This window comes from Spermophilus citellus (genome assembly GCF_964194105.1).
Source record: "Spermophilus citellus genome assembly, chromosome: 17".
In the NCBI taxonomy this organism is placed as follows: domain Eukaryota; kingdom Metazoa; phylum Chordata; class Mammalia; order Rodentia; family Sciuridae; genus Spermophilus; species Spermophilus citellus.
The window spans coordinates 3,622,370-3,644,554 of NC_138199.1; the positions used below are offsets into that span (position 1 = coordinate 3,622,370).

The 22,185-nt window shown below is 46.4% G+C and overlaps 1 protein-coding gene across 10 annotated transcripts in view; it reads left to right on the forward strand.

Annotated features, from left to right (window-relative positions):
• The first annotated feature begins 3,664 nt into the window (after positions 1-3,664).
• Positions 3,665-22,185, forward strand: part of LOC308636517 (multidrug and toxin extrusion protein 1-like) — a 37,999-nt gene continuing 19,478 nt past the window's right edge. Inside the window, exons 1-12 of one of the 10 annotated variants that reach the window (XR_014019436.1) lie at positions 3,765-3,900; positions 6,840-7,007; positions 11,864-11,965; positions 12,475-12,543; positions 13,890-14,038; positions 15,141-15,183; positions 16,879-16,923; positions 19,008-19,085; positions 20,526-20,623; positions 20,847-20,944; positions 21,060-21,173; positions 21,269-21,336. Coding sequence is in view for 1 of the 10 variants with exons in the window: in XM_081272028.1 (XP_081128154.1) it covers positions 3,766-3,900; positions 11,864-11,965; positions 12,475-12,543; positions 13,890-14,038; positions 15,141-15,183; positions 16,879-16,923; positions 20,526-20,623; positions 20,847-20,944; positions 21,060-21,173; positions 21,269-21,336 (921 nt within the window). In the remaining 9 variants the exon portion in view is untranslated. Of the gene's footprint in view, positions 3,936-6,839; positions 7,008-11,863; positions 11,966-12,474; positions 12,544-13,889; positions 14,039-15,140; positions 15,184-16,878; positions 16,924-19,007; positions 19,086-20,525; positions 20,624-20,846; positions 20,945-21,059; positions 21,174-21,268; positions 21,337-22,185 lie in introns of all 10 variants that reach the window. The other 9 variants (XR_014019437.1, XR_014019431.1, XR_014019430.1 and 6 more) reach the window with 9 other exon arrangements.

Below are 22,185 nucleotides of genomic sequence, written 5' to 3' on the forward strand. Positions count from 1 at the left end.
TTGAATTTCCTTAATTCTTGTTAAAACCCTTTTTCTGTTTTAAGATTTCTTCTAAGATACCATCCTACATTTTATTATTTTATTTCTTTAGACTCCCTTTTGCTGCAACAGTTTTTCAAATGTCCTTGTTTTTGATACCTTGACCAATTGAGGAATGCTGGTCACATAAAAAAAATTTTTTTTAGATGGACACAATACCTTTATTTTATTTATTTATTTTTATGTGGTGCTGAGGATTGAACCCAGGGCCTCACATGTGCTAGGTGAGCACTCTACCACTGAGCCACAACCCCAGTCCTGAATACTGTTCATTTTGTAGGCTGTTTCTTAGTTGGGATTTGTCTGATATTTTTCTGTTTGATTAGATTGGAATTATGAATTTGGGGGAAGAAGACCATACAAGCCAAGTATTATTTTCTATATATCCTACCAAGAATACTGTACTTGGTTGATTATTGTCCCCTTCCCTCAATTTATCTCTATCTAGAAATTCAGAATGTGACTTTATTGGAAGTGGGTCTTTTCAGATGTACAAGTTAAGATGAGGTCATATGGATTAGGGTGGGCTCTTGATTCAATGACTAATGTCCTGATGTGACAAGAAAACAGATGCAGAGGCAAATACAGAAAAGACAGCACATCATGCCAGAGGCAGCAATTGGAATTATGCTGCTGCAAAATAAGGAACTGCAAGAGTTTCAGGCAAGCACCAGCCCCCCAGAGAAGCAGGGAACAAACTCTCTCTCTCTGAGCCTCCAAGAAGGAGCCCAGTCTGCCAAATCCTTGATCTGAGATTTCTGGTCTCCAGAAGTGTGTGAGAATAAAATTCTGTTGATTCAAGCACCGTCTGTGGTGATTTGTTGCAGCAGCCCTAGGAAACTAAGCCGGGGACATGGTATTGATATGATGCATAACTGTTGATATTAACTTTGATCATCTGGCTGAAGTTATGTCTGTCAGTTTTCTCTGTTGTGAAGTTGCTATTTACTCCCTTTCCGTACCATACTCTTTGGAAGGAAGTTACTGTGTACAGCCCACATTTAAGGATTGAGGGCCAGGAATTTTTGTTGTAAAAGAGATTCCCTTTAAAAATGTTTTTATATAAGTGCCATTGCCAACAAATAAAAGGCTAATAATATTTGTTTTTATAACATTTGTTGAAGAACCTGTAAGTAGCTTTATTAAACACCTTTTTTAATGTTGTTGGTGTTATTATTATTATTTATTTATTTTGCCAGTGCTAGGGATTGATCCAAGAGTCTTGGCATGCTAAGCAAATGCCACGGAACTACATCCCCAATCTCCTTTATTAATTCTATTAGCCTTTTCCCCCTATTGGGTGTCTTTGGATTGTCTGGATTATAAGTTCAAGTAAGGCTTTTGCTTCTTCTTTTGCTATATTTATACATTACATTTCTGTTTCATGACTTATTACATTGGTCAGGATTTCCCAGAGATGATTTGTGTTAGCTTTCATCACTGTGATAAAATACTCAGAAAAACCAATTTACAAAAGGGAAAGACTTATTTTGGCTTATGATTTCATCCCATGAGTGGATGGCTTCATTGCTTTGGGCCTGGGGTGAGGTAGAACATCATGGTGGAAGGGCCTGGCTGAGCAAAGCTATTCACCCTAATCTGGCTAGGAAGGAGAAGGAGGGTGGGGAGAGAGGTCCAGGAACAAATTATTGTCTCCAAGGGCATGCCCCCAAGGATGCATTCCTTTCAATTAGGTCCCACCTCCTACAGTTTGTGTTACCTCCCAATATGTCCATTCAGCTATGAATGCCTCAATGGATTAATCCATTGATGAGGTTAGATTCCTAACAATCCAATCACTTCCCACAAGTTCCCCCACTGCATGAGGGATCAAGCCCTCAATACATGAGTCTTTGGGGGGGGGGATATTCCAGATCCAAAATCTGATGCTATTGAACAATAGCAGTGGTTGTTTTGTGCAGAGGGCAGCAGGCAACAGCAGAGGCTTGTGCAGCCATGGGCAAGATGAAGGCTCAGGATCTTCTCAGCAAGGAGGAAGAGGAGCTGTTGAAACAGCTGGATGACTTGAAGGCAGAATTGTCCCAGATGCACATCCCCCAAGTGACAGGTAGCATTGAGTCCAAGCTCTCCAAGATGAGAGCAGTCCACAAACACATTGCTTATATTCTCTCCATCATTAACCAGACTCAGAAAGAAAACCTCAGGAAATTCTACAAGGGCAAGAAATTTAAACCCCAAGATCTACACCAAAAAGATGTGTGTCATGTGCCTCAGAGTCATGAAGCAGGAGGACCTGAAACTGAGAAGCAGCTGTGGAGGTACCTGGTCAAGGTCTGAGCACCACAGCAGTAATAAAATATAAAACCAGAAGAGCAAACAAAAATACAACAGCAGTGACCAAAGATCTAGTCTATATCCTAACATTTTTATCTATGAGGTCTCATAGCTTTTGGGAAACTTCTCTACTCCATGCAATTCTGGTGGGACGCTTAACTAGTTGTGAATAGCATCCAACCCTTTGGTACAGAGTTCAGTACATGTTTCAGTTGCTGCCAAACATTAGATCCTATTTTCCTGGCCAGAGCGATTGTTCCAGAAGTGGGTAAGAAACCTAAGCAGGGTTGATTTAAGTTTTCTCCAAGTTTTGTATTTGTTACTTTGGAGCTAGAAGAAAAGCAGGAAGGGTCTTACTTTCTGGCCCACAGGGTGGGTAAGATAGGAATGTGGGCACTAGAAGCCACCATCACCTGCAGAGAAGGGAAAGGTTCAGGAAGAAAGAAACTAAAGAGTGAATCACAGTTGGAGTGGAGAGCAAGAGAGAGGAAGAGAGGTGGCTAAAGGGAAAATACTACTGATCTTGTTTTTAAATCCCTGAATCCAAACTTTCTGGTTCCCTGAGCCAACATATTTCTCTTTTCCTAGTTTCACTGCTTAAGATGGATCACTTAGAACAGAAGGAATTTTGCCTGTTAACAGAAATCATCCTGGACTTGGTAGCTAAGGTTTGTTGGGCAGCGACTGAGTGCCAGGCTGGGGTCACGTGGTACTGGATCAGGCCCTCCACCCACACGATCCCGATCATTTCTCATAACTGGCAGGTACATTTCATTTTGAGGAAACTAAGGTTCTGCGAGGCGAGTTGCCTATGTTTTCTAAGGCAGCAGCCTCTCCTACTCCTACCTCTGGCAGATGGATAAGCATCTAAGACCAGCGAACTCAAACTGGAAAATGTCAACTTGCAGCTTTATCCTGATAGTTTCTAAGTTCCTTAAGAGAACTACTGGTGGTAGAAGAGAAGTATGTAGAATCCAAATGGGAAACGATATGCGCTGAGAGCAAGCTGCACAGCAACCACCCAAAGCGCCCAACCCGGACAACTGGCTGTCCGCCAGCTCGGTCTTCCACTCTACAAACTTCAGACTCTGAAACCCCCAGGAGAGACGCAGGGCCACAGCGCGTCCCAAAGTCCGAGCCTCGGAGGATCAGCCCTCCCATCCCCGGAGCGCTTTCCCTTAGTTTGAGAGCTTTTCAAACTCGGATCTCCAAAAAGTGCCCGAGTTTACAGCCTTCCTAGGACTGGGGGCCTACGACCCCGGTGTTGGGGGTGCAAGGAGCCTGTCCAAGGTCGCGGCTGGCTGGCCGCGCACTCAGTAAGGCGCTGGGAGGGCTGGGGGCGGTGGTCAGGGGCGGGGACTGGAGTTGGGGCGGGCCCAGTGCGGTCCTGCGGCTAGTGTCCGCGCTCCCCGGCAGCACCGCGCCTGGCACATGGAGGCTCCCCTGGAACCCGCGCCCGGGCGGGTAGGCCCGGAGAACACCTCTGATCGCCGCGGGCTGCGCCGCCTGCTGTTTTCCGACTTCCGAGAGGAGCTGCGGGCGCTCCTGATCCTGGCAGGCCCCGCGGTGAGTCAGGTGGCCCCAGTTGCAGGCTAGTCCAGGCAGGTTGGGGGCCCCGTGACCCGTGTTGACTCCTGAGACTTGGGAGAGGTGGGGACCTAGGGAACTTGCCGCAGGAGGGGGAACGGGTGGGCGCTACCTTCCCAGGGTGCGGAGATCGGGGAGGGCGCCTGTGCGCCTCCGCGTCTCCGAGTGTGTCCTGGTTGCCAACTGCTCTGCACCGTCCCACTGGGCACAGCTGGCTCCTGGGCGAGCAGGAGGCACCGCGAGGCCGGCGGCTCCCGCATCCTGCGTTAGTACCTCCTGGGAAGCGGGAATCTGTGCCGCTAAAGAAACTGTCCCCCCCCCCCCCACACACACACACACCACCACCACCGCCGGGTGCCTTCAGCGAGCGCGGATTTTCAGAGAACTAAGCAAAAGTTACTAGAAGTTCAAAGTACCCAAAACTTGGCTTCTTTGCAACTAGCGGCTAAATCCGGTAGTTCCGGTATCCAGATAATTATCCTGAGGCATGGAAGAGGAAGGCGAATTGTCCCTGTTGCATTTAGGCTTCTGAAAGTGTTTGGAATTCGGAATCAACCTCTGCAAAGGCATCCTGCACCAGCTTCCCTTCCCCACAAGTAATTGTGTTAAAAAAAAAGTTTTTAACGTGGTTCTGTTTGAAGTTCTTATCTGTGGGTTTTTTTTGTTTTGTTTTTTGTTTTGGTTTGTTCGTTTGTTTTGTTTTGCTTTTTGCTTAGGCCTCTTTCTGCCTTGCCTTTTAAAGGTAATGTGTGTGCGCCCCGGTGCGTTTTAAATCGTAAGAACCACAAAACACGTGATCCTGTTCATGTTCTGCCAGTTCCAGTTGTGGGGTAGGATAGCCACTTCAACTAGACCAGAAGCTGTCAGTGAATGTTTACAGAGAATACACTTTTGGTTAAGGCATAGACATTCTGCACCTGCTCTGGCTAAGATGGAAAGGTGTGGCCTCCAGCAATGGTACTTGCCGTGGTTTGTGGGATATAGTGACAGCATTGTGGAGTGCAGGCAGTAAGAATCATGAGCAGGATAAAGCTATGGAATGAAAATCCACCCAGTGTGTAGGAGGCTGTGATGCTCCTGGTAGACAGGAAAGAACTCCTACTTTGGAATCTCCAGACCTGGGCTTTACTTCCCTGTGTTGAGGGAATTAATGGTCCAGATTACCTGCCCCTGGAAGGCCAATATTAGAGAGCTGAGAGTTGATAGAATGGATTCAGGCTTACTCAAGGGCTGGCATTCTTGAGAAAATAGAGAAGCTATCCCCTCAAAGATCCATCTAGGAGTTCTCAGGAGGCACAAAGGGCTTTTATAGGGAGGAGAAAGGAGAAGCAGGGCAGAAAAGCTAGGTGCTGAGCCGGGTCCTCTTCGTCTGTGTGCTCTTTTTTCTTTTCTGGAACATTGCAGTAGATTTCCAATCCTGGGGTCAGTGAGCTGCTGCTGTTCTTTTCCTTTTGAATTTACATGCTCCCTGTTAGTTGATACATAGATCCAAACAGAAGGAGCACTACAAAGGTCATCAGATGTTCAGCGTTCTAGAATTCTAAAGAAATATTTAGAGGACATGGTGGTACAGGCCTGTAATCTGAGAGCCTGAGGCAGGAGGATCGCAAGTTTGAGGCTAACCCGGGCAATTTAGCATGACTCTGTCTCAAAATAAAAAATACAGGGATACAGGGATGTAGCCTAGTGTTAGAGAGCCTTTGGCTTCAATCTCGGTACTGCAAGGGGCCAGGGGATGGGGATTTAGCAGTTAACATTGGTTAACATTGTAACCTCTAGGTGGGCTTTCTTTTCTCTGAAAGGATTATGGAGGGATGGAAGGGCAAAGGGAGGAGGAAATCAGGGCAACTTCAAAAGAGGATCCCTGTTACACCTGCTTCCATCTCTTCCAAAGTATGTTAGGAAATGGATTTGTGAATTTGAGCATTTCTAGTTTCCACTTATCCATCCATAAAGTGAGGATGAGCCCAGATGGTTGGATTGGGCCACCCACCTGTGTAAAAAATAGGCACAAGATGGAAAAAAGAAAAGTGAACTTTTTGCAGTTTGATCAAATCGGGGGGAAGCAGCTAGATTCCTTCTCCCTTCAGGTCCCACCAAAGCCCTTAAAATTTATAGAAACCAAAGCCAGGTAGTATACATATGTAGAATTAGTTGGCCTCAACAGGGGGCAGAATGGGAGGAAAGGAAGGAAATACACATATGCAGATTTAGTTAGCCTTTGCTAGACAGGTCAGGGCAGGGGGCAGTCTCCATCCTCAGCTTCTTTGGCCACCCTGGTTAGGCCATGGGGTGGCAGACCCATGGCTTCCATTCTCGTCATGAGGAAGTTGAACTCCATTCCAGAGGGCATCCCCCAAATTCAGTCTGTTTCAATGCCTTGGGTGTAGGAGACCTCCTTGGATCTCCAGCATTAGACTGATCTGAAGGGGGCTCCCCTTTCTGTCTGTGTGCATATACACCTATACATGTGCATGATTGTGTTTATTATAATTACAATACATACTCATTGCAGGGTGGGGGGGAACCCAAGACCAACAGAAGAAAAATACTCTAAGATCACACTGTCAAGAGATAATTTGGGATTTTCCCTTCCACTCTTTTATGTACATGCCCATGAATGCTTTGCAAAAATGAGATTGGAGACTTCTGGTACCAGTATATGGATCCTGTCTTGAAGCCTCTCCATCTCTATTCCCATCTGCTGTTAAGTTTCCTATTTTCTAAGGGGCAAGGGATAGGAGATCAAAACCTTTTCCCCCTGTGGTCAATGTCCAATACTGTCTTCTCCAAGACTCTACCATAAAATAGGTAGAATGGCCAGTGTGGCGCGCCTCTCTCTCTCTCTCTCTCTCTCTCTCTCTCTCTCTCTGTGTGTGTGTGTGTTTCCTCTTTCTTATTCACCATCTCCCTTCCAGACCTCTCATGTTTCCTGACACTTGGGACTATTAGGATTCACCATGATACTCTCCTATTGATCTGAAGAGAGAATGATCCAGAAGGCCAAGGAGAGAGTGGGAGATACACAGGTTCACCTCTCAAAAGACGCTCTTCATTTTATCCTGCTGAAAACTTTAGGCATGCGGGTATTTGCCCAGGGATGGAAAGTGGTAGTCTGCAAATACCTAGCCTCAGGCCGTTCAACTGTGCTTTCCTTTTGTGATTAACATCTTTCAACCAAGATGAATTGTTAGAGTCCTCAAAAAATAACCCCAAAGATGGATTTCCCTGTGGGCATGGACTGTGATGTAAGAGAAGTAGGATGCCTAGGTCCAAGCTTCTGGGAAAGAGCTCTGGAAACTTCTAGGGCTTCAGGGCATAAGATACAGGGATAGTTCGGGCAGAGGGGTGACATCAGATGAAACTGGAGTCAAGACAAGAAAAACAAACAAATGCAGGCTGAAAATGTGAATTGTCATGGGGGTATAGGGAAATACTTGACAGGGAGTGATTAGTGACATATGTCAGATTCAGCAGGGAAGGTTGCAAGGGACAGGAGGCAATCCAGGCCAAAGGAGAGGAAAACCAGGAAGGGGAAGAGGGTTCCTCTTCCAGACAGGTCAAAGGATGAGTGAAAGGACGTGGGGAAGTATTGAGTGTTGGTGGGAGCTAAAAGACAGAACCCCAGAGGGGCCTAGGACCTTCCCTCTCTCCTTTCCAGTTCCCCTTCCAACCCATCCTCCTGAAGGCTTCTGGTTTTAGCATTCTGAATGTCTCTCAGAGAGATCTACTTCACATTCCCACTCTCTCAGTGGACCACTATAGCTCCAAGCAGAGTTTCTAGCTCATGGTGCCCAAAATATTCCACATGGAGCTCTGAAAACCCTTTCAAATGCATATCTGAGCTCTGAGCCCCAGCGCAAACCCCTGAACTTGATCCTGTAAGTCCCTCTGAGCTCTGATCTCTATTGAACCCTCCTGCCTTAGCTTGTTTCACGGTCTTCCATTGCCCTTCTCCTAGGAAGCCTCAGCACCCCCTCCCACTACCTATACTCGGTCCCTCTGCCTAGAAAATTCATCATTCAAATGTTAACTCATTGCCTCCAGGGACCTTTCCTGACTACTTGCTGTGTCCCTACAGCTCACCATGCAAATCCCACTTAGCTGAGTTCCTGAATCTGCAACATCTTTTCCTTTTCTACCATGGGTTCGGTTGGGTAGGAATGAAGCAGTGGGTGTTTGGTTAATGCACACCCAGGCACTTTGAGTTCCAGAGACGTTGTCCTGAAAAGACATTCTGCGTTCAGTCAGGTGACTTTGGACTGAAGCTTCCTCATGTATAAGGAGGCTGTCTGGGGTGACTTTGCAGATTCTTTTCTGTGCTGACCTTTTGCTGCTGAGAGTGGACTTTCAGGCCCACTGGGAAGGGGTAAGAGAAGTCCTTCGGGAGGACTTGTACAGTTCACTGAGCAGTTCACTGAGTTTGAGCCCAGGGCCTGGAACATGCTAAGCACGAGGTCTGCAACTGAGCTACACACATTCAGCCCCTACTCTTCACAATTTCTATTGTCCATTTGGCTCCATCTGAGCCACTGCCAGTTCAGTTCACTGTTTTTCAGGCAGCATTGAGATATCTTAGGGCAACAAAACTTTGTCCAGGATTGGTGAATTCCCTGGCATAGCAACATGCTTCCCCCCCCCCCCCCCAAGGGTCTAGAACATTCTCAAAGTGTTATCCTTGAGCACCTGTGTATAGGCTATATATGGAGGTAGGTGGAGGATATGTTAAAATGCAGATTCATCAGCCCCCCTTATCTCCTAAACCAGTTTGTCAAAATCAGCCAGAACACAAGCGTTTTTAACACCTTGCTCCCTGGGTGACCTTTGTGTACATAAACCACATTCTGTGACTAGGAGTCATCCAAAGGGCTTGAAACCAGAATCTGAGGAATAGTTAGTAAATCTAAGTTCCAGAACTCTGTCCCTCCTGGGTCTGAGGCTCAGGATGGGCTGGCTGGGTTTGGCTGCCTGGCCTGGGTAACGAGAACAGGGTTGTTACCATAACCCCAGCAAAATTGTAGCGGCCTTCACAAAGGAACAGTTTTAGCTGGCATTGACATTGAAGGTGTGTCTCACTGGATCAGCTGAACTGTGCTCAACTTTCTTTGACTTTTTATAAGAGACATCTGAACTATTCCTACCCTTGGACTGGGCGCTCACCCTAAGAAAATGCCTCATCCCCACCCAGCTGAAAAGATGTTCGGAACAGTATGGTTTATAATAGCAAAATCTCGGCTGCACTCCAGAGGCCTGTTGATAGGCAAGAATGAGCCTTTTTCACATGAAGACATGAAAAATAGCTTATGGGTCACCTGTAAGGAGGCAGGGAACGGTGTGGTGGAAACATGAAGTTCTATGGGAAAGGAGAAAACAGAAAACGTTCCGTGAACATGACAGTTTGCTATGGTTTCTGGGCACCCAACACCTCATGAACAGCCATCTGAAAAGATTGGGAAATGATGCTGGGTGACCTAAGACCTTTGACGTTATCTGAGTTCACAATTTAAATAGCCACCAACACCACTGAATGAAACCACAGAGAACATCTGTAAGGGAAATGACAACACCTAAATCATGTCACTGAGTCCTGGCACGAGGCTATGGAAATCCATTGGCTCAAAATTTAGATTCTACAGAATCAGATTATTCACGTCTTTTCCTTTCTTCTTCTATTCTGTGGTGCTGGGGATTGAATTTAGGACTTGTGCTAGGTAAGCCCCCTATCCCAGAGCCACACCCTTGGTCCCCACCTCTTTTATTTACATCTCCACTCCTCCATTTCCATTTCTCTCCTGTCTTATTTTGTCTTTCTTGTGCAATACCAAAGTCTTCCTTATGCTCAGTAGAAAGAGGCCCTGTTGGAAGTTAAATTCACATGTGATTTCTGTGGTAGTGAGAGAGGGTCTGGGTTTGGGAGCTGATGCAAGAAAGATATGTTCCTAAGACTTGGGTGTGTGCGCGCGCGCGCGCACACACACACACACACACACAGACACACAGTTAGAAGAAGGCCATTCATATTTTGAAGGTCTGGTCAATCACTGGAGTTGGACATGGTCTCTCTAGATGTGGTTTCTAGTGATGAAAGGAAAGAGAGTATTCACCTTGTTACAGCTCTGGACCTGATCAGGTACTAATACAGCAATTTTGGGATGGCTAAAGGGCTGGCACAGTTTGTGTGGAGACCAGAAATAAAAGCTGTGTCACTGGAAGCCCTTGAAAGGCTATAAGAGGTAGCATTGGAGCAGAACCAACACTGTCACCATCCCTGGCACCAGTTTTTGGAAGGGCTTCTGTGAGACAGGCAAGCAAGTCCTTAGATGCCTGTTCTCTTCTCCTAGGAAGGGGGTTCAAATGAACCTCCCTCTTGGAGAGATATAAGACATGAATAATCTGATATTGGACTGCTTGGGTCTAAGCATGAACTGGTTTTAAATTAACCTCAAGATATAAGTGACCAAGCATTGTGCGGTTCTTAGTAGTCACTGGAATTTTGAGGAAGAATAAGCTTAATAGTCCAGAAACTGAATTTGCTTTCATATCTGAGCCTTGTAGAATTATAGGTAGCTGGGCACAGTGGCATGTGCTTATGATCCCAGAGACTCAGGAGGCTGAGGCAGGAGAATTGCAAGTTCAAGGCCAGCCTCAGCAATTTAGAGGGGCTCTAAGCAACTTGGTGAGACCCCTGTCTCAAAATAAAAATGAAAAACACAGGTAAAGTGCTTGTGGGTTCAATCCACAGTACAGAGAAAGAGAGAGAGAGAGAGAGAGAGAGAGAGAGGGAGAGAGAGGCATAGACATAGACATAGAGAGACAGAGACAGAGACACTCGGGTGCAACCAGTAGCATTTCACCCAGGGATCCCAGATTATACTGGCCTTTCAGTGAATGATCTCACTCCTACCTTAGGCCCTGCTGATTGTGGAATGTCATGCTGACTGGAGTGAGTTCTTGCCACTGAAAGCTATATTCTCTTCAGGAGAATTCTCATTTAGGAATCTAGAATAACAAGGAACAAAGAGGTTATCCAAGAAAGCAACCTCTGAAAACTTCTGAAGAAATTTAATGTGATCTATGCATGAGCAACTGAAGTGAAAAATAACACCAAAAAGACTAGGATGTTCTTAAAAATGTGATTCTGGGGGAATGGAAAGAGGATGACCTGTTGGTACAGGGGTGCTGTTGGGTAGGAGGTAAACTTCTAACGTTTTATAGCACAGTAGGGTAACTACAGTTGACAACAATTAATTGCATATTTCAAAATGACTAGTGTAGAGAAGTTTGAATGTTCCCAACACAAAGGAATGATAAGGGTTGAAGGTAATGGGTGCACCCCTTACCCTGATCTAATCATTACATGGCAATGTAATACTATATTAAATATCACACTGTACCCCATAAGTATGTATCCTTATTATGTGTCAATTAAAAACATTTTTTTTTCTGGTACTTGGAATTGAACCCAGGGGCCTGCATGAGAATCATCTCAAGGGTTTGTCAAAACACAGGGTGCTGGGCCCTATCTAGGGGTGTGGGTAAATATTGCACCCCTGAGCTACATCCCCAGCCCTTTTTTATTTCTTGTTTTGTGAAAGGATCTTGCTGAGTTACCCAGGTTGGCCTCATACTTGGAATCCTCCTGCCTCTGCCTTCCGAGTCACTAGTATTACAGGCATGTACTAGCAAGTTCCGCTTCAATTAAAATTTTTAAAAAATTAAAAAAAAAATTTAATGGGTTTTTGACCCCAGTGATTGCAGATCAACATTTGGCTATTTCAAAAAGGCCCTCAGAAATCGTACATTGGACTATGGAAGCTGGCAGTGGTTCTCTAAAAGTTGGGTGCCTTTACCTCCCACTGGAGCTGGTTGGGGGAGGGCACCGAGCCACCTTGGACTGTGATGGCTGGCATTCATCTCTCCTCCTCTTCTCCTCTGTTCCCAGTTCTTGGCCCAGCTGATGATGTTCCTGATCAGTTTCATAAGCTCTGTGTTTTGCGGCCATCTGGGCAAGCTGGAACTGGATGCAGTCACACTTGCAATTGCAGTACGTACAAGACTTCCTAGCAGAGGTTTAGAAAAACCCTCAGTGTTCCTTTTCTCCTGCTGCGATGACACATGACCACTTTTGGAGCATCCTGTCAGTCCTGAAGCTGCAGATTTTAGAGTACTGCACATTGTGGATTTCTGGATGATGGGGGCTCAACCAACAGTTTTGAGCAAGGGACTGATCCAAAATGGCTAGTGCCCCATTCCGTTCCCATAAGAAGGGTTCGTGACTCCCTGAAGTTAGAGAGCAAAATATCTAAGACTTAAAATACAAAAACACTGGGTAACGACCTCTGAGCTAGATTTTTCATCCCTCTCTGATCTCGTGTGTATGTCCTTTAATCTGGCCCAATAGATCGGAGCAGGGGTTCCGGGGAGTTAACAAGGTGATTAGATTGGCTTGTTAATGCTGAAGGAGGAGCTTGGCTGGCTTGGATCAGCAAGATAGAAAATTTACCTTTCTTTCCTCTTTAACAATGTCTGGTCTTCTCCTTGGTTTATCTCCAGGTTATCAATGTCACCGGCATTTCAGTGGGACATGGCTTATCTTCTGCATGTGACACCCTCATCTCCCAGGTATGGAAGTGGTCACATTTTCTCAGTGTCCCCAACATCTTCTCTTAAGTATAGATGGCAGAACCCATCAGCAAGAAGGAGAGTCATGTGTGCCCACGGATGAGAAAAATCCGCAACAGTAGACACCTGTGGCATTCTCACTCAACTGACTCCAGTTCTCCTTGCCTGCTGTATTTGAAATGTGGCTGGGTTCCTTTCAGCATTGTGAACTAGTGTTCACTGTATGACTACCTGATTTGTTTTGACCAAACAGTGAATATTTTGCAAAAGTCTCTTCTATCATGTACACGTTTGAGTTAATGGTCCTGTAGTTTTTCAAACTTGGGCCTGCATCAGAATCACCTCAAGGGTTTGTCAAAACACACGTTGCTGGGCCCTATCTAGGGTGTAGGTTAATATTCACATTCTCTTTGGGAAAGAGGGAGGAGGTGGAGGGAAACATTCTGACTCATATATAGATATTTTAAATTGATTGTGCTATTATATCCCAATAAACCCATCAGGTTGGAAACATTTGAAGTTGAAAATGCATTTAGCATGATAACCTACCAAATATCCTAGTTTAGCCACACAACACACTGTGTTCAGTTGTTTCCCCTCATGATTGTGGGGTTGACCGGGAGCTGTGGCTAGCGGCCACTGCCCAGCACCAAGAGAGAGGATCATACCTCATATCAGAAACCTGGGGAAGGATCCAAAATCAAAATTCAAAGCGTGGTTTCCACGGACTGACCCCATATCCCCTTCGTACCATCTTAAAGTTGAAAAATTAGATTAATCCATTCCTAAATTGAGGAACCATGTGTATTTGTGTAAACATTCCCTCTGGCTAATCTGAAGCTGCCACGGAGATGGCACTGAACGTGAAACTGGAAGAGACGCACGCGCACAACTTGGCTTCTGTAAGTCAGTAGGAACTGGCTCCTACACCACTAGCCCTGACCCCAGAGTTTCCACTCTAGTAGGTCTGGAATGGAGCCCGAGAATTTGCATTTTTAACAAGTTTCCAGGTTATGCAACTCTGACTGCACGTTAGAATCACGCGGAGAGCTTCTAAACAGTATTATTACTTGGTATCCTACCTTGGATCAGTTAAATCTAGAGTAACTTTAGTGGGATCCTGTCATCAGTTTAAAAATATCCCCCCCCCCCCCCGGGATGGTTCTCATAGGCAGTGACATTCTCAAATTACCCATTTTTCTCACCATGGTCACCTTTTCCCTAAAGGATATGACAGAGTCTCTGCTGGCATGTTTGTTTATGAGGTATGATGGGAGGCTTTTGGGGGACAGAGAAGATGTGCCATTTCTGTGCTAATGGGTTTGTTTTGGACGTGCACACCCCAGACATACGGGAGCCAGAACTTGAAGCATGTGGGGGTCATCCTACAGAGGGGCATGCTCATTCTGCTCCTCTGCTGCTTTCCCTGCTGGGCGCTTTTCCTCAACACTCAGCACATCTTGCTGCTCTTCAGGCAGGACCCGGATGTGTCCAGGTAAGATGAGATATGTCGTGGTGGCAAGGGTATCCTCCCCTGCAGAAGGACCATCTATCCAGGCAGGCTCACCCTCTGGGAATTATAAAGGGCAGGGACGAGGCTGAATACCAAGATGAGCATCCAGCCCTCCTTGGCTGACCCCTCCCACCTTAGTTCCTTCCACACCTGGCTTCTAAGATCTGGACCCCCTTCTCTCCTGGCGACTTCCAGGGTAAAGAGTTTTGATTGGAATTCGCTTTACAAACATCCTCCGTGAGGCATGGTAGTCAATGATCTGTGACTTGTGACTGAGGGTGGTATTAAAATCACCTGGGCACTTTAACCCTCAACCCAGGCATCTGGTCCCCAGCTCCAGGACTCTTAATTGGTCCAGGGTGAGGTCGGAGCCTCAGTCGCTTTCAAAGCTTCCCAGGTGGGGCTGGGGTTGTGCCTCAGCGGTAGAGCGCTTGCCTAGCATGTGCGAGGCCCTGAGTTTGATCTTCAGCACCACATTTAAAAAAAAAAATAAGTAAAATAAAGGTGTGTGTCCAACTACAACTAAAAAAATAAATATTAAAAAAAAAAAGCTTCCTAGGTGATGCCAATGAGCTGCCATGTTCGAGACCCACAGGTTTAAAGGATTATGACTGCTCAGATCATGGTGGCTGAGAAGGGGGAGCCAGGTGGACCAGATATAATCCCCCAGGGCACCCCCTCGGGAGATTTATTTCCTCCAGCCACACCACACCTCCTACAGTTGCTATCCAGTACAGGATTCCTTTCAAATCATAAATCCATCCAGTGGATGGATCTCCTGATGAGGTTACAACTCTCATCATCTAGTCATTTCACCTCTGAACAGCAACACGGGAGCTTTGGGAGGGCCAGCTCACATCCAAACCATAACACACCTATCCTAGACTTAGGCTTGAAGGAAGCGAGAAAGGTAATTTGGGTTATAAGATGACAAGATCTATGTATCAATTTTCCCATTCGCTGCAGTGTTTTGAGTCCATTCATTTAGGAAGAACCAAGGATGCAAAAAGCAGCTTGGGTTATTCTGTTCTGCCTCTCCTGAAATACAGGCCTCTCTTATTGTTTCTTATTTTTCATGATATAGGCTTACACAGACCTATGTGATGATCTTCATTCCAGCTCTTCCTGTAAGTTTTCAAGGGCTCAAAATCTCCATCCTTGAGGTCCAGGGGTGAACAGTAGCTGGGACTTCTGTGAACCCCATGTGTTGGCTCGGTCAGTCTTGTGAGTCTCCTGGGTGACGTAGGCTCCTTTGCAGAAGTGTGCTTTTAATCCCACCCATTAAGGATGCAGCCAATGTTAACTTCATCTCAAAGAAACACCAGGGTTGGGGGGGGGGGTGACTCCATTCCAGGAGGCCACCTTCTTGAATTCCAGTAGCTTCAGGGCCTTGTGGGATCATCCAGAGAGAAGAATTCAGACTTTCTTCCCCCACCCCCAGAGGTCTTACCCACCTCATAACCTCTGAGAGCATCACTTTGACCTTTAGACCTTTTGTGGAGACACGCTCAGGAGACAGAGTGTGATCCCACCGAACCCTTAAGTAGGTGTTAATGTTTGACACCCCTTTGTCTGTGGTCAATGAACAATCAAAGCTGAGGTCGTTAAGTTGGAGAGTGTGGATGGATTCATTTGCTGGGGCTGTCACAACGTAATATCACAGACTGGGGGACTTAAACAACAAAAATGTATTTTCTCACCGTTCTGGGAGCCGCAAGTCCAAGGTAATGGTATCAGTAGGGTTGATTTCCTCTGTGGCCTCTCTCCTTGGCTTGTAGATGGCTCCCTCTTTTGCTACCAAGTCACTTAGTCATCCTCTTGTGTACAGAGCCCCTAGTGCCTTCTTATAAGGTCACTGATCCTGTTGGATTAGGGCACCACTATTACACCCTCAATCATCTCTTTAAAGACCTCCAAATATAGTCACACGGGGAATAGGGCTTCAGTGTGAATTTGGGGGACACAGTTCAGCCTGTAATAGTATCCATTGGTCCTCATAACTAACTCTGTGCTCTGTAGTTTATCTGCTTTCATTTTATTTATTTTTATTTTTTTTAATAATTTTTTAGTTGTTGATGGACCTTTATTTTGTTTATTTATATGTGGTGCTGAGAATCAAACCCAGTGCCTCACACATGCCAGGCAAGCACTCCACCACTGAGCTACAATCACAGCCCAGTTGATTATTTCTTTCTTTTCTTTCTTTTTTTTTCTTTTCTTTTCTTTTTTTTTTTGTGGTGCTGGGGATTGAACCCATGGCCTTGTGCATGCAAGGCAAGCACTCTACCAACTGAGCTATATACCCAGCCCTTCATTTTATTTTTATGTCACTTTTTTTTGGGGGGGGGCAGGAATTGGGGGTGGGGGTGAGAGTTGCTGGGCATTGAACCAGGACCTAAAATGTTAGTCAAATGCTTTACCACTGAGGTGCACCTCCAGTTCTACCCTAAAATCTTTAAAAAATGTGATTTTTTTTCATCGTTCCACTCAGTGGGACAACAGCCTTGTCTACAAGGAAGGGGCCCTCCAAGTTACCTCCCGATATCCCCAGAATATCTTTGCCATGTACCAAGAAAACTGCATTTCCTTTTTTCAGATGGGGGTTTGCTTGGATCATATGAATCCATAAGAGAGATGTGTGGAAACTTCTTGGCCACACAAACGCCCTGCTCCTGCCCCTGTGCTTAGAGGGAGGCTTGGTGGGTCCCTGTGGGGGCAGAGGGCAGCTGGGTCTTGGTTAGAGCACAAGCCAGCCGTGGCTCCCCGCTCACTGATGTGTGGCCAGACCACAACGTTAACATCCACCTCTGGTTCTCTTGCAGGCAACCTTTCTTTATATATTACAAGTTAAATACTTGCTCAACCAGGTAATGTGGACAGTTCTTTTCCTTTGGAAGGCTAATGGGATGGGGGCCCTGTGCAGACTCAGAGACCCCAGAGTGGGGGACATTTTCAAGGTTGTGCATCCAGGACTTTGATGTGGAGAGGGGTGCTAAGTGATATCAAGGAAATCAAACATTATTTTTGGCTCTGGAAAATTCACATCCAGTTCCCACTGGGAAATATTGTCATTGGCAAAATAGGGTTGGACCCTCTGTGTTCTTTGGCTCTTACATTTTAAACTGGCTCCTTGGAAGGAAGAGTGCAGACCTGTCTACTCTCTGGAGAGAAATGAGGGTCAAATGACCTGTCTGGCTCCAGAGAGCCAGCTTCTCTGCTCGATTCTGTCTGAAAGCCCCCAGTTTCCCCAGTGGGGACATAAAAGCTTCAATTTTAATGACATCTAATGTTAGTCAGGACTTTTCATATGTGGCTAACAGCAGTGGCCAAAGGTCCCAGAATGGTCGCCTGATTTGGTAGGTGTGGATTCATGATGCCAGTGTTTGATGTACGACCATGGACTTGCTTCTAGAACAATCCAGGTAAATGGGGGCTGGGATGTGGATCCCCATCACACAGGCAGGCAGGCAGGCAGGCTTTCCTAGCATGAGGAATGTGAAGAATGAGGGAAAGGAGAAGGAAAGGAGTAAGCAGCCTACCTTCTTCATGATCTCATTGAACATTACCGTATTAAAAAAAATAAAAAATTTTTCCAATCTTTAAATGTTAGAATTATATACTCAAACTGTCTTTAGACTGAGGGGCTGGAACCCAGGGCCTTGTGCATGCTGGGCAAATGCTCTACTACTGAGTTCCATCCCCAATCACCCAGAAGTCAGCATTCTTGGTGGCCTTAACCTCAGGCCCTAATTTGGTCAAGTGAGGACAGTGGGTAGGAAAACACCATTTTTCAGAACCATGTGGGATCTAGAAGTAGGAGCCCTGAGCTGAGGAGGGTCAGAGGTGTGAACAGAGTGATGGTGAGCATGAGCGGTTTCTAAGGAGAAAGCAAGGGAAGGGTACCCCAGATAGTGGGGCTGCAGTGTTGGGGGACACTGTGGGTGCTGGCATTAGAAGGGTGCGCTGGCCCAGGGGCTGCTGGAGCAGAGCCTCATGCTCTCTGCTGAGGGCTTTAGTTTGTGGGAAACAAGCTAATTAGCAGAGCAGAGATGACGTCGTCGTTATGGAGGTGGTGGGATGATGAAGGTCTGTGAGGAAGAAAGACATGTGATCACAGTGAGCTCAATAGAATGAGAGGGCAGGTGGGAGGGAGGAACCATCAGAGAGGAGGGAGTGGCACTTTACCCCAAAGTTTCTCTCTCAGGGGCCCTCCCTAGTGAGAAGCCTGGCCAGTAGTTGAGTGTAGAACAAAAAGAAGCAACTGGCTGTGATGGAGAGACTTCGTAAACTGCAAGAGGGCATAGGGGAGGAAGAGAACAGAGGAGCCTAGGCACTCCTTAAATGTGACCTCCCTGGGTCTCCTGTGACTTTCTCTGACAGAGCTACCTCTTTGAGTATTTGTGTGCACATAACTTCCACATCTGTCTCTGACCTCCAGGTGATACTTCCAGCTGTCTTTGGGAGACCCATGCATGTAGCATATAAGACCTCTTCATCCTGCCCACAAGCCTGCTCCTCCCCTGCCTGGATACCATCTCAATCCATGGCCTCCACCACTTTCTCTCCTTGTAATCTGTCTTTCATAGGCTCTGTCACACCTGTAACAACTTCTTTTTTTTTTTTTGTACCAAGGATTGAACTCAGGGGCACTGGACCACTGAGCCACATCCCCAGCTCTATTTTGTATTTTATTTAGAGACAGGGTCTCACTGAGTTGCTTAGCACCTTGCTTTTGCTGAGGTTGGCTTTGAACTCTCAATCCTCCTGTCCCAGCCTCCCAAGCTGCTGGTATTACAGGCGTGCGCCACGATGCCCGGCAGTAACTTCTTTTTTCTTCCTCCTACATCTGTCTGCTCAGTCACCTGGTCCCATAGGTGCTACCTGCCCCTCCCCCTCCTCTGTGCCACCACCTAATTCATTTCTTGCCATTTGTTCTCTGTCATTTCTGTAGAATCTAAGTGTTCCTGCTGCCAGTCTTTCTCTGAGTCCATCCAACACCACAATGCTGATTTTATCTTCAGACTCAAATGTAAATCTGATCGTAAGCTCCCCAGCTAAAAACTAACCAGGGGGCTTCTTGATAAATAAGTGGTTTATGTAAGTGGTTGTCAAAGAAGACTCTTGTTCTGGCCCCTTCTGCCTGAGCCATCAGAGACGAACCTGTTAGGTTTTTCCAATCATTATTGAGAGAAAAATCAGAGGGGTCATGGAGAGTCTCATCAGATGAAGAAGAAGAGTTAGAATATGAGTTTGAAGAAGGCTGGGGTTCAGGTGAAATTTAAATGAAGCGGTGATTGGTGATTAGAACAGAATAGGGCTCTGAGTGAAGGACCAGCATCAAGTCTAGACTGTCACATGGACCCAGGTCCTCTTTCTCCTGAAACTGTAAAGCTATGGTGGATGTAGGAGGCAGATGGATGTAATCCACTACATCCAGGGACTCATGTGAAGTTCTGCATGTGGGGTGGAAATTAAAGCTACTTTCTTTTTCCTTTTATGGTGCAGGGGATGGAACCCAGGGTCTCGTACATGCTAGGGAGTGCTCTACCCCTGAGCTTCACCCTCAACCCCGAAAGATGCTTTTGTGTTAAAGTCAAAAGGAAGAGTGGGATGTCTTCTTTTTACTGAGATCATTTCAAACAGCAACATTTCTTACAGACTTTGATTTTGAGAAGAAAATTTCTCAGTGTGTAAGAAAGCAGCAGTCATTCAAAGAAAAAAAAAAAAGAAGAAAGACATGTTTATGGGAGCAATGAGACTTTGGGAGTAATAGTGTTCCCTCTTGTCTTTGCAGCCTACGTATTCTGTTCTTCTATCCTTATGTGGCAGGACAGATTTTGACATCCATAAAATGTTATTTTATGTCCATGTGCTAAGTCTTCATTTGATTTGCTACTTTCCCCTTAGGGACTGAATCCAGGGCTTCAAACATACTAGGCAAGTGCTCCTCCGCTGAGCTACACCCTAGCCCCTAAGTCTGCATTTGAAATACCCAAATAGGCTGGAAATTTTTCCTGCCACTGTTTCTCAGAGTCAGCTATGATATAGTCCGTTCCACACACCTCCAGAAAGAAACACTAGTTTCACAAGATCTCCTTGGGTCGATTTTTCTGAATTCCCATTTTGGTTGAGAGAGTATTGCGCTTTCACACACCGTCCAGTGTAGAAGTGCCTTTTTAAAAACCTGTCAGCTCCTGCATCCTGGAACCTTTGGAGATGAGCCATTTCTCTTCTCTCTGCTTTCTCCACATTTCTTGCCCGTACGTCTCTCTGTGGTTAGAGCTCTTCACTTCATGCTTTAGAAAGAGAAGCAAGAGGAGGGACCGGGAGAGTGGGGAGGTAGGAGTAGCAGGGACCTAATACTGCACCCCAGTTAACCCCTCCTGCTACACCAGAGATAGACACCCAGCTGAGCAGGCTAGCTGGAGAGTGTCTGGTAAGTGTGGCCTGTGTCGTCTCCTTGTTCCAGGGAATTGTTCTGCCCCAGATCCTGACGGGAGTTGCCGCTAACCTTGTCAACGCCCTTGCTAACTACCTGTTTCTCCATCAACTGCATCTTGGGGTGATGTGAGTCCAGGGAAGAAGGGTGGGCACTTGCTGTTCCTTGTGTAGCCTCCTTCTGCTACTCTGGAAAACCCTATTGGGGATGGAGGGATGTGCTGTCCTGGGAAGATAACCTTGGAACCTGCTGGAGAGAGTACAACAAGGGGCATAGCTTCCCTCCTGACTGAGGAAGGCTTGGAGAAGGTGAAGCACAGGTGCCTGCCCTTACAGGGACTGTCTTTTCCAGGGGTTCTGCATTGGCCAATATGATTGCTCAGTTCACCCTGGCTCTCCTCCTCTTTCTCTACATCCTTGGGAGGAAACTGCATCAAGCTACATGGGGAGGTACGACTGCCTTTTGTCTTCTAATGTGGATGAGCCTTTGCCTTGGGCTGAGTTCAGCCCGCTGGCCAGATAATGCTGGAAATGTGTGTGTGTGTGTGTGTGTGTGTGCCTGCAGGGTGGTCCCTCGAGTGCCTGCAGGACTGGGCCTCCTTCCTGCGCCTGGCTATCCCAAGCATGCTCATGCTGTGCATCGAGTGGTGGGCCTACGAGATTGGGAGCTTCCTGAGTGGTCTGTATAGGGATGATTTGTGAAAATGGGGGTAGGGTTCAGGGGATTGGGGAGATGGGTCCAAAAGCAAGGTGTCAGCTTTCTTGATTCACCAGGTATCCTTGGCATGGTGGAGCTGGGAGCTCAGTCTATCGTGTACGAGCTAGCCATCATCGTGTACATGGTGAGTGAGTGCCACCATGTGGACATGCGAGGTGTTCCCCTCGCTTGGTAATTCTGCAGGTGACTTTCTTTGATGGGCACAGCCTTCGTGATGTAAGTGATTTGTGAAATGATTGATGAATGTTATCCGAAAGCCCAGGAGGGTCCTTATGGTATGGCTGGATCTTCCCTGTGAGCTGAAGCGGGAGTTAGGCAGAAACTCCAAATGATCTATGTGTCAGCTTTTCATTGCTGTGACCAAAAACCTGACAAGAAGAACTTAGAGGAGGAAAAGTTTCTTTTGGGTTCATAGTTTCAGGGGTTCAGCCCACGGACAGCCGACTCCATTGCGCTGGGCCCAAGAGCATCATGGTAGAGGGCGTGGTGAAGGAAAGCTGCCTCATGGGACCAGAAAGAGAATGGGGAGCCAGGGGACAAGATATGATCCTTAAGGGCATGCTCCCAGTGACCCTCCTTCTCTAGCCATAGTCCAGCTGCTTACAGTTACCACCCAGTGTGGTAGTCTTTTCAAGTTCTTAATCCATCAAATGGATTAATCCACTGATTGGGTTACAGCTCCCATAACCTCTAGCATTAACACAGGAGCTTTGGGGAGACACCTCATATCCAAATCATAACAATCTTCTAGCTTTCTGTTTCTACCACAATTCAAGTTGGACAGGTTTGATTGTATTTTCACACATTTAGAATCTTTTCAGTTGTCACAGCAGGAGTGCCTTGAGGGGCCAGGTGAGAAGAAACAGAGCATAAGGCCATAAAGGCTAAGTTACTTACCATGCCCAACTGCTTGGTTCTGAAGCCTCCTAAATCATAGTGGGTCCTCCTAAGAATGGGAAGCAGGATTTCCATT